We start from the raw sequence: 12778 nt of genomic DNA, 5'->3' as shown, positions 1-12778 counted from the left end.
CGTTCAGTACTAGATATCCAAAGAAACTTCAAATGGCAATTTTTTTTTAAAAAAAGGACCTGATTACCTCTTACAGAACAGTTCTAAATCCATGTCAAACAGTTGATGAATCTCGGGTAAGGATCATGTTTTGGTGTACAGTACATTGACTGAATATTAATGTAAAACAGATCCTCACTTGCCAATTGTTGCAAAGCAAATAGAATGCTGAACAGTAGAGTTTGTGACAGGACACCATGGTTAAACTGCATCATGCTCTAGTCAGACCAACCTCTTATACTGTGTCCCATTATGGCCACTGAGACAACAACTAGCATTTATACAGCACCTTTTGAGGGGGGAAGGAGTAGACAACACAGGCAGATATACGAGATTTGGAGGCAGTTCAGAGAGAAGCCGTAAGGCTGACTCCTATTGTCAGAGGTCTGAGCAGAGGAAATGACAGAGGTATTCTTGCTGTATGTTTCCTACATTTGCAAATTTTTCTTTTTGTTTGGCCATCTAAGAGATATACAAGATAGTAAACAGTATGGAAAAGACACATCCGTAAAATGATTTCATACTAAATTGAGAATAGGACCAGAGGACAGGTTCAACCATGTAAAACTTCAAACAATGGTAGTTTATCCGGTTGAGTATTGTACACATACTCACCTCATGACCTACACATTTGTCTATGAGCTGCAGATAAGAGCTTATGTTCTCTTCATCAGGTCTAGATACTAGGAGCTGTGTACACACTGCAAAAGAGAATGATCGAGCATCACAAAAGCTGTAGTGGAGATCAAAACTACTTTCAAGTTTCCCTGATACAAAGCTGAAAACCACAAAGAAATGCAAAACTTAATTCTTCAACTTTACAGAATTCAGCAATGTTTACACACTTTCTTGGGTCAGAGAACTTTACAGGTACATGATACTTACACATTGAGGGTCTTGTACAGTTCTGTACTTTGATCATGCTAGAGAGGGGGGAAAGAGAAAGACACAGATAGACAGACAGACAGATGAGGCAGGGCAGGGTGACAGCGCAAGCAACAGACACACAGACAAATGGACAGAAGAGGGGGAAGCAGAGAGACACAGAGACAGGAGAAAAAGACAGGCAGAGAGAGACAGACCCACACAGACACCAAGAGAGAGAGAGAGAGAGAGAGAGAGAGAGAGAGAGAGAGAGAGAGAGAGAGAGAGAGAGAGAGAGAGAGAGAGAGAGAGAGAGAGAGAATGAAACACCGATCAGACAGAAAGGAACACACACCCAGAACAGTTGGGTTTAAGTACTGGTTTAGGAATATGCTAAGGATTGAAGGGAGAAATGGTTCAACAGGTTGTCACATAAAAGATAAAGAACCAGGATTTGGAATGGGTTGGAAAGACAGATACGAGACATATTAGGAAACTTTGCTGGGCACAAGAAGCACTAGAGTTGATAATGAGCCAAAATGGAAAAAGATCAAATGAAGCTAAAGACAAGGATTATATTATCAGAAATTAGAGTCATAGAGTTATACAGCACAGAAGGACCTTCGGCCCATCGTTTCTGTGCCGGCCATCAAGCGCTTATCTATTCTAATCCCATTTTCCAGCACTTGGCTCGTAGCCTTGTATGCTATGGCGTTTTAAGTGCTCATCTAAATACTTCTTAAATGTTGCGAGGGTTCCTGCCTCTACCACCCCTTTAGGAAGTGTGTTCCAGATTCCAACCACCCTCTGGGTGAAATTTTTTTTCTCAAATCCCCTCTAAACCTCCTGCCCCTTACCTTAAATCTATTCCCCCTGGTTACTGACATCTAAGGAAAAAAAGTTTCTTCCTATCTATGCCCCCCATGATTTTGTATACGTCAATCAGATCCCCCCTCAGCCTTCTCTTCTCTAAGGAAAACAACCCTAGTCTATCCAATCTCTTGTCATAGCTGAAATGCTCCAGCCCAGGCAACATCCTGGTGACTCTCCTCTGCACCACAATAACATCCTTCATGTAGCGTGGTGATCAGAACTGTACATAGTACTCCAGCTGCGGCACAGTGGCGCAGTGGCTAGCACCGCAGCCTCACAGCTCCAGCAACCCGGGTTCGATTCTGGGTACTGCCTGTGTGGAGTTTGCAAGTTCTCTCTGTGAACGGGTGGGTTTCCACCGGGTGCTCCAGTTTCCTCCCACAGCCAAAGACTTGCAGGTTGACAGGTAAATTGGCCATTGTAAATTGCCCCTAATGGAGGTAGGTGGTAGGGAATATGGGATTAATGTAGGATTAGTATAAAATAGGTGGTTGATGGTCGGCACAGACTCGGCGGGCCGAAGGGCCTGTTTCAGTGCTGTATCTCTAAATAAAATAAAACATAGTGTTTTACACAGCTCCATCATAACCTCCCTGCTCTTATATTCTATGCCTCGGCTAATAAAGGCAAGTATCCCATATGCTTTCCTAACCACCTTATCTACCTGTGCTGCTGCCTTCAGTGATCTATGAACAAGTACACCAAGGTCCCTCTGACCGTCTGAACTTCCTAGGGTCCTACCAACCATTGTATATTTCCTTGCCTTGTTAGTCCTCCCGAAATGCATCACCGCACACTTGCAGCACTAAATGAGGCCATTCAATCCACCATGCCTGTGCCAGCGTCCTACTACTCTAATCCCATTTCCCTGCTCGTTCTGCCATTCATCAATTTTTTTCTTTTACCAGGTAGCTGTCTAATCACTTCTTAAATGCAGTATAATGCATTCCTTATTGTAACGCATGAAAATATTTCTTTTAACATGCTGCTTTATACTTTTAGTAACTTCATGGCTCATTAATGATTCACTAATTCGTAATTTACCATCAACATTTTTAAAACTTTGAACACTTGTAGGAATTTCTCTTCCTCTCCCTTAGTCTCATCGATAGTGAATACAGTAATAGTTTTTCAAGTCTATTGTGAAATATAATTTTATGTTGAGTAGTATCCTAGTAAATCTATATTGTGCCAACACCTAGCTATAACTTTGCCTAACCATGGTCTTGTTCAAATTCATGCTTCTGTTTTTGTATTCAATGGGCCAAACTCAGATTATCATTTTTCCCGCCTGCAATTCTGCTTTTAAATATGTGTATTTGTACCTTTGAAATCTTAGCTCTTCCACTCTATTTTAATTTAGAATTTTTACCATTTAAGATATATTTCTATTCGGTCATCCTCCTATTCACCTCGCCCCACCAAATGTACAACCTCATTCATCTTCATTGAACTTTACTTAAACACATATCTGTCCACTTCTCTAAACCAATCTTCTTACATTCTTCCTCACATTTTGCTATACACCTTTATGTTGGCAAATTTGTGGTATGTGGGTTTGGTAGCCTAGTCCTCATGTTACTACTGCTAGTGACACCCATGTCCCAAAAACAAACTTTTAAACGTCCAAATCATTTATGCATATACAAAGGGGAAGTGGTCCCTAGACATATCAATTGCTAGGCCTGGACAATGATAAAAGTTAAATTTACTTTCTTTATTCATTTTACATTTAATAGCATAGGCTTTAGTCTTTGTAACAAGGCTGTAATGTGGCACTTTTTAAAATATTGCTTAAAAGTTCAAATATACCACATCACTTGTCAATATACTCAGCCATTTTGAAGAATTCAATGAAGTTACTCAAGTGTGGCCTGCACTTCACAAATCTGTGTTCACTATTCTTAATTAGTGAATTAATTCAACCATACCTTTTAAAGCATTAATGTCTGTAACAGATGTGGCATATTATTCAAATACTTTCAACACTAAATTTGCTTACATTATGACAGTAAACCTAGGCAACTTGGGGTCAAAATGAAGAAAAATTTGACAAACAATCTAAGGTATGCTAATAATACAGTTGTATTGCAAATATATAACATTACAAGAGACACAAAGATAAATCAGACAAACCTGGAATATTTATAAAAATGCTTAAACTGCAAAGTCAATAGCAATAAGTGAAAAAGTACTTCTGAAAAATTTCTTATGAGCATGGAAATACAGCAAGTGGATAAAATTGTTCACTTGAATAATCTGTTATTTTGGCCATGTAACAATGAAGTTAACACAACATAAATGAAACATTTAATTGGATAAAGAACCCTTTCAAAAAATCAAACCAGGACAATAAATAGAAGAGGTAATGTTCTTATTCACTGATTTCAGGACAATGAAAACCAGGCAGTTTCTAAGATCGCCAGTTTACCACCAAGCAGTAAAGATGAATAATTACCTCCAGAAAGTGTATGTTGTTAGAAGTATTGTATGGATGTAAAAATTGGACTTGAATTCTCTTGGATTAGGTGCTAAAAACATGCAATAGAACATATTTGTCAAGGCTATTTACAATTGAAGGGTACTTGAACTAGCACAAGAGGAAATAGAGGTGGCGATAAGGATCATACAAGGAGAACACACTGGGCTGAATTTCATAAGCCCATCAAAAAAAATGGCGGCCCACCCGTGTGGGCTGCACACCAAAGAGCCGCTGTGATTCCAAGCCCAGCGACTCATTTAAAAAGCTGGGGCGGACCAACCCCAACATCACGTGGAGGGAGCAGGCTGTCTGTCCCCAGCAATGGTGTCAGCTGTCTGTGCGCAGGCGCTGACGCCATTTTTAAAGGGCTGTTAGCCCTACCGGCATACGTAAATATTTAAAGCTTAAATGAAAATACATACATACATCTCTTTTTTCCCTTGCCCAACCACCCCCCCCCCACAATAACAATTAAATTAATTATTTACCCTTTCGCCCCAAAACACTTACTTTTACCATCTGACCTTCTCCACCCCATCCCCCTGCAAACTGCACAAACTTTAAACTTCGCCCCTTCCCACCATCCCCTACATCCATGGTGTTAATTTGACTCCGGGCCCCCTTCTCCCGCACTGAGAAACTTACCTCCTCCTCCCCAGCATTGTGCCTCGTTTCCCCGGACGGTGATCTGAAGGTGCAGCAGCGTCGGCCGCCAGGCCGAAGAATGCAGCAGGACATTAAGGTTAATGGTAAGTACATGCAAATCTAGTAATTTACTTTATTTGCATATAGCAATTGTGCTGCTGTCGTCAAGCGGCAGAGTCCGCCACAGTGCCCCGCCACCATCGGGAGGATTGGGCAGGACCCTACCGGCATCAGGGTCCGTGGCGGGCCTCATCCGAGGGCCATCTTCAGCAACCCCCCCCACCCCAGCCATGGATCCCAACGTCGAGGGCTCCTTAAAATCCAGCTCATTATTTGGGAGTCACAAGGAAAGTTGTTGAGACTGCTATGGTCTGGAAAAGAATATGGTACTAGATCAAGAGGCATGGAAAACAAGGCTGGATATTATAGAATCGGCAGATGCAACATCAGGGAATAATACAATCCATCTATGCAGAGACTAGAAAGTTGGAACACATTAGTCACCATCCTCCAGAAGGCAGGGGAAGCGGAGTGATTTTAATTGATAGATTACAGAATTACTCATCAGAAAACACTCTAGTCCATCCAACTTGTCCCATACAATTGTGATGCCTTGTACATCACAATACATATTCATCCCATCGAAAATCCACGTAATCTCCCGAGGTGAGAAACCAAATAAAAACCCAGGACAAATCAACGAAAAAAAAATTCCAGGAAATTCATCTGCGATTTCTCTACTCATTTGAAACAATTTGCTGATAGGAATTTATTAATTAAGCCAACAGAATTTCAGCTTCAGAGAACAAAAAACACTGAAGGGATTTTCACATAAGCATTTGATACACGCAAGTACAAATGTGAAAAAATATCTGAGGCTTCTGCCCATCTATTGCTTTCTTCTTCAGTTGGCAGAGCAGGCCATTATACTGGAGAATTCTTCATACCTTCAAACATCGTTAATGCTCTATAAACCAGCCAGAGATACAGCCACAAGTCACTGTTGATTCATAGATACTTCCTAGTGAGTTGTTCCACTTAGGGGGCTGACTGAGAATTTTTAACTCTCAAAAACATTTGGAAGCTTGAATGTCAGCCATAATTAGAACTTGACAGCAGGGACATTAAATGCTCATGTAAGCCAATACATTGCCTGACTAGTTACGATGGGTTTAAAACTGTATGTGCTCATCCAGGCAAGACACAACAGCAGAGCATTTTCTTATTTCAAGTATTAAAAAGTAACATTAAAAGAAACAAGAACAAACTTGCATTTATATAGTGTCTTTCATGACCTTATAATGTCATGAACTGCTTTACTATTGATTAAGTGCTTTTGAAGAGTAATCCCTTTTATAACGCAGGCAAACACGAAGACTTGGTTGTGCATAGCAAGGTCCCATAAATAGCAATGAGAAAAGTGACCAGCTAATTTGTTTTAGTGGAGTTAGCTGAGTGCTAAATATTGGCCAGAATACTGAGAGCATTCCCTGCACTTTTTCCAAATAGTGCTACGTCAGCCGAGGGGACAGGCAATTTAACGTCTCATCCGAAATATACCTCCAACAGTGCAGCAAAACAGTGTCAACCTTGATTACATACTCAAATCTCTGAAGTTGAGCTTGAATGCATGATCTCCTAACTCAAAGCCAAGAATGCTACTACTGAACCAAGGCTGATAACTCCAGTGAGACAGTAACATTTCCCTCTACTCTACCTATACTATGATTTTTAGAAGACCATGCCCTTTTGCACCAATGTGAATTTTCCCTTGTACTGCATCAGTGGCCTCATTGAATAAACATGAAACATCAGGTTAATTTAGAGATCTGTACTGCAAATCTAGATTCACTCGGAATTGGTTAAGAATGGGCACATATTTTCTGCAAGATTTATAAAGTTAGCAGAGCAACCTTTTATCTCACTGGTTTGGGGTAAATTTGAAATTGTGGGGTAGTATTTCAACTGGGGGTTTCTCTCATCTCCTGGTATAATTTTGGCAGGAGATAGGTGTAAACTCCAGAGAAGGGGCAGTAAACAACCTTGTAATGCTGTTTCTCCCGAGGTTCTTTCAATCTTTCACTGAAGCTATAACAGGAATGCAGCAGAATCCCAATGGAAATTGCTGGCATAAGTCTCAGTTAGCCCAAAGGCCACCCAAACCCCATGACATTCTTTTACTTTACAATCCACTGCACCATTAGATTTTCCTTTTATGACTTATTTTAACATTTTTTATATATTTTTAATTGAGACATCTTCAAAAGTAAGGCCTACCTTTGCCCATGACCCTTGTAAACTGTCCAGGCAGATCTCCTTCCGGAACAGGAGCACCTCCTGACTCACCCTCGCACCCTGTGACATTTTGTTGCTGAATGCCCACAGCAGCAGAGTCCTTCACATCAGGTAGTCGACTTCCTAAGCTGCTGTCTGAGTTCATTAAAGAGGACTGAGAGTCCAAGTCTTGGTTCTGTTCACCAGTGTTTTGGGTATGAGAGAAAGTGTAAGCTTTGATAGGGGTAAGAATCATTTGGTGCAGCTCCTGGAGTGCATTACGCAGATTACCACCTTCAAGAATATCCTGTACAATAGAATATAAAGCATCAATGCAGTATTAAAATGTGTTTAACTTATTGAAATATTCATTACATTTACATTGGTTGAGATTATTCATTGACTACATTTTAAAGCATGCATATTTATTTTATCTAGACTGATCAGGAAGTTAAGATATTTCAGATAGGTTAGGACTGTAGCAATCAATTTTGGGTATACTAAAAATATTTAACTGTAGATTTGCTAAATATTCTCCTGAGTCGGAGTGAAAAATGCACGCTTCACTAGTAAGGTTTTAAACTGAAGATATTGTATGACAGTTACCTTTTCCAATTGTTTCTTTTACAATAATTAAGTGGTATTATCTGACCTGCTCAGTTTTAGACCTCCAACAGTAGCAAAACAAATCTGATCAAATCAATATCCTGCTTTATATACTTTGTAAGTTATCACATTACTTGGACTGAACATTTCACAAAATTCCATTCTGCATTAATTGGTTGAAACACATTGGAGGGGTAGGAAGGCTAGATAGGGCAAGTGAACTATGTTTTGGGCTTTCTGAATATTTTCAATGTGATGGCAACAAAAGGCAGCTTCCACAAGCAGACCAAGTCTTCTGTAAACAGAAACCTGCACTCTTATGCAGGTTTTGAATGCGCACAAAGCAGCAATCATCTTTTAGTTATAGAACAAGGCACTGGAAGTGACATGGCCGATTCATTACTCCTGTCCTCTCCAAAAGGCAGTCAATACCAAATTGCCAAATGGCTATGACAACATCCAGGCTTGGGTTGGTAAGAGGCAAATAACATTCACACCACATAAATGTCAGACAGACAAGGGAGAGAGAGCATGACCAACTCCCCATGACACTCAATGGCATTACCATCAACATCTTGAAGATCACCAATGACCATAAATTGAACTGGACCAGCCACATAAATGCTGCCACTACTCCAGCAGGTGAGAGGCTAAGTTTTCTGTAACAAGTGGTTAACCTCCCAACTCCTCAAACCCTCTCCACCACATACAAGACAAGAGTTAAGAGTGTGATGGAATACTCCTCACTTGGAGCTGCAGCATCCAGGACAAAGCAGTCCATTGATGTAAACATTCACTTTGGCATACTGTGTTTGCAGTGTACTATCTATAAGTTGCACTGCAACAACTCGCTAAATCTTCTTTTGCAGCACTTCCCAAACACGAATTTCACTACCTAGAAGGATTGGGCAGCAGGTGTACAGGAATGCCATCATGTGACACACACCATCCTGACATGGAAATATATCGTCATTCTTTCATCGTTGCCAAGCCCTAGAAATCACTACCCCAATATTATAGGAGCAGCTTCACCAAACAGACCACAATGGTTCAAGAAGGCTGCACACCACTGCCTTCTTATGCCATTAGGGATGGGTAATAAATGCTACCTTTACCAGCAACGCCTACATCCAGCGAAGGGGTAGGAGGAAAAAAAACTGACTACACCAGCTCTAGGCCTGCTACGCCTCACCCATGTTGCAGAATTATTTACAAAATTCTGTGGGTTTGCACCAGCTTTACTTAAAGTCCTAGGTTTGAACTGTGTGAAAACAGATTGCATGTGTTGAGTAGACTGAATAGGTTTTAATTAGAAAACACTCCTCTCATGCAATCTCTCTCTACCCTAGTCAACTCATACCTCCTAGACATCTTGCCTAAGTTCCTTGCTAGCATATTCAACGACTTTCCATAGCATTTCTTGCATTAAAAAGACACCACTGTAAGAACAGAAGATATTGACACTAATTCAGAAAATAAAAGATAGATGGAATTCGGGTGTGTGCCCAAATAAAACTGAGAAAAGCTTTGAAAAGACTTTTAAAAACAGGAATGAGGAAGCATGGTGGAAGGATTTCCCAACAGAAGGGCACAGTAGCTGGAATACTGGCCACCAACCGTGGAGTATATAGGGCAGGGAACAAAAGCAAACCTGTATGAGAAGAATGGTGGGCATAAGCAGGGACATAAAACTGAAGGTAGATACTGAAACAGGATTGGGAAATGCTGTAGAGGCAAAGGTAAGAACACAGATTTTGTAACTGAAAAGGGCACAGGGAACCTGCCGAAAATTAAAAATCAGCAAAACTGAATTACAAGGATCTAAACAAAATTCTGAATAATTCTTAATTTATATAGATTATGTATTGGGCGGCACAGTGGCGCAGCGGTTAGCACCACAGCCTCACAGCTCCAGCGACCCGGGTTCAATTCTGGGCACTGCCTGTGTGGAGTTTGCAAGTTCTCCGTGTCTGCATGAGTTTTCACCAGGTACTCCGGTTTCCTCCCACCACCAAAAAACTTGCAGGTTGATAGGTAAATTGGCCATTATAAATTGCCCCTAGTATAGGTAGGTGGTAGGGGAATATAGGGACAGGTGGGGATGTGGTAGGAATACGGGATTAGTGTAGGGTTAGTATAAATGGGTGGTTGATGGTCGGTACAGACTCGGTGCGCCGGAGGGCCTGTTTCAGTGCTGTATCTCTAAATAAATAAATAAAAATAAATAAATGGAGGGGATCAAGTGGGTAGGCTGGCTGTAACATTATTGAAGCTGAACCTTGAGGTGAATGATTAAGCCATAGATTAAAGTCTTGGCAGTAATGGAGAAGTGGGAGCAGGGGTTGGATATGTTTAGGAGGTGGAAAAATGTAATCTTGGCAATATGTAATGGTAATAGATGTAATGGAAGAAAACAAAGCTCCAAATCAAACACCATGCCAAGGTCCTTAAATTGAATTTAGCCCAAGATAGTAATCAAGCAACTGATGAAGGTAAGGGGAAAGATGTGTAGGAGCTAACTGGAGCCAAAAAGAATTGCATCAGTTTTGCATACATTAAGTTAGAAGATTTTTAATTCTAAGACTTTAACCTCTTTTAAGAACTGACCCCTACCCTCAACCCTGGATTCCAGTGGGATTTTTTTTCATCTACTTGATGCAACCCATGGCAGTTACAGACTTTTCTAACAGACCTGCCAAAGCTTTGTAGAAAATAATAATCCCTATCTGAGGCCTACCCAACAAATCCTCTGCATTTAATGTTTTTATAATATCTGATCTAAGCTTTGTAGATAGTTCTACTCACTTGTTCTCAGGTTACAGCTGTTATAGCTGCGTTTTGCCTTGAAAAAGAAATATACACACTAACCCTACAGAACTGTAGGTAGGCTTCTGAACTACAACAGCTTCAGTTGTTTATATGGTGTTACGACCAGCCGAGAAGGGGTCTAGGGGTTCCCGCTCAGCCTTTGCCTGGTTTAAACGTAACAGGGTTTAATTTTAGAAACACTGTTTTAGCTCCCCCTTCAGTGAATCCTTGTTCGCTGCTCCAATTGTAAGGCAAAGAAATCAGACAAGTTTCCTTAGATTTAAACAAGAAAGGTAGAAGTTTATTCATCTTAAACTCTAATCCAGTCAACGACTACGAATATGCAACGCAACCAGGCTAGCATGCATACGCGATAAACACACACGCAGATAGAGACAGAAGAAGTCGAAAGAATAAAGGGGAAAAGTTTGAGGCAATATCTGTTAATTACTGCCCTTTGAGTTCAATGTGGAGTTTTTGGTTGTCGGTAAGTCCTGCTCTTAGTTGGGGCCCAGCTCACGCTTCAACTTGTTTCAATGTCGGAGTTTTTTCTCTCGAGGTGTACGTGATTTCCCTGGTCCGGTGGCTTGGGAGAAGGCGAAAGAGAACAGCTTCCTTGTTCCAGCTTCAGTTGCAAACTGCCTTCTGAATTCAAACTGTCCTGTGGCTAGTTCAAAAAACCTGGACCAGCCAGTTAGTCATGTGACCAGCTGGTTTAACCAGTGGATTTTATCATCTTAGCAGGCCCTGGAATGCACTTCCTCACGCCTTCAATGTCTGATGATCAAAATCCATTTGGGTTAATTGGAGCAAGGAATAGTCCTTTGTCTCCACAAGCAGCATCTCTTCATATGCAAATATCCTTCCAGCCCAGATCTTCAAACAAGTCTTTTCTTCACTGCAGCAACAGTTTAAAATCATATGACAAAATTAATATGCCTCATTCTTGGCAGGTGAGGGTCTGCATGACACCTCCACACCCAGCGGAATGAAATGCGATTTTTAAAAAGAGCATTTCATTAAAAGGGACTAGAGAGAAGATAAGGACAAGAAAACACACATGCATTTCCCTCATTCATTCAGAACCCTAACAATAGTCACAGCCTGTCTTTCCCTGGTAGCAGTGCTGCTTTAAAAGGCCCTTTTTGGCATCCTAATAAACATGTGGTTTTTGGGGAAATTTTTCCAGTTTGCACATTTCCATAACTGCCTAAAGTGTCTTTGTTATTGTTGAGGTCTGCAGGGGGCGGGCTTGATTTAATTAGCCCTAGGTTGGAGTTCCGCTCGGGGGCGACGGCAATGGGCGGTTCCACTCTGAACTCTCTTTCAGTGCTTTGACGAGTCATGCAATGGCTTTTCACCTTAGCGGGATGGCTGGTTCCCTTTTTTCCTGACTGTGGGGGAGGATTCTTTACTAATCTTCCCTTTGTCCTCTGGGACATTCCTGCTTGCAGGTATTTGTCCAGATTCTGCTGCACTCCCCACCCCCCCCCCCCCCCCCGGCCGTGACACTTCGATTAGGTGAGGCATCACCCTCCCGGTTTCTCCGCCCTCGAGGACTTTGTCTCTACAGGTTCCCATAAATGCTGTTAGCACCTCTGTTTTCCCTTTAGTTTCCAACAGTCAGCTCTTAAATGCCCCGCTTATTACAATGGAAGCACAGAGGTCTCTGGGTCTCACTCCTACTCACAGCACCTTTCTTTTTGGCTGGAGGAGTGCCCGTGTCTCCTGCTTTTCCTTTCCTCCCAGGATTGCTTAGGCTTCTATCACCTTCTCACCCTCTGTCCTTTTTGGATTTGTGGGGGTGATTAGGAAAGGTTTTCTCCTGGTAAACTGACTTATAAATGAGAGCAAACTCATCAGCCAGGACTTCTGCCTGCCGGGCTTTATGAGCCTTTTGTTCCTCCACATGTGTCTTTATAGGGAGCAGGAGAGTGTTTTTAAATTCTAACAGAATTACTTCTGAGATACTCATAGTTGAGTTGTACTTTAACAGCGCTCAGCCACTGGTCAAAAGCCAGCTGCTTATTTCTCTCAAACTCCAGGCAAGTTTGATCAGCTTGCCTCTCAAGGGTTCTAAACTTTTGGCGATAGGCTTCTGGTATGAACTCATATGTCCGGAGAATAGCATTTTTTTGTCCGTTCATAATCTGAAGAACTCTCATCTGGCAACATGGAATAAACCTC

General features: G+C 41.4%; 1 protein-coding gene across 6 annotated transcripts in view; it reads right to left on the bottom strand.

The window, feature by feature from the left end:
• Positions 1-12778, bottom strand: part of samd4a (sterile alpha motif domain containing 4A) — a 213899-nt gene that overhangs the window by 21911 nt on the left and 179210 nt on the right. For all 6 annotated transcript variants that reach the window (XR_010975696.1, XM_068039169.1, XM_068039173.1 and 3 more), the window contains 2 exons: positions 7181-7484; positions 655-740 (listed from right to left, as the gene is read on the bottom strand). Coding sequence is in view for 5 of the 6 variants with exons in the window: in XM_068039169.1 (XP_067895270.1) it covers positions 655-740; positions 7181-7484 (390 nt within the window). In the remaining variant the exon portion in view is untranslated. The remainder of the gene's footprint in view (positions 1-654; positions 741-7180; positions 7485-12778) is intronic.

The sequence above is a fragment of the Heterodontus francisci genome, chromosome 9 (genome assembly GCF_036365525.1).
Source record: "Heterodontus francisci isolate sHetFra1 chromosome 9, sHetFra1.hap1, whole genome shotgun sequence".
NCBI classification, from domain to species: Eukaryota; Metazoa; Chordata; class Chondrichthyes; order Heterodontiformes; family Heterodontidae; genus Heterodontus; species Heterodontus francisci.
Note: the sequence above shows the minus strand (reverse complement) of the source record. Positions and strands in the feature narration are given on the sequence as shown.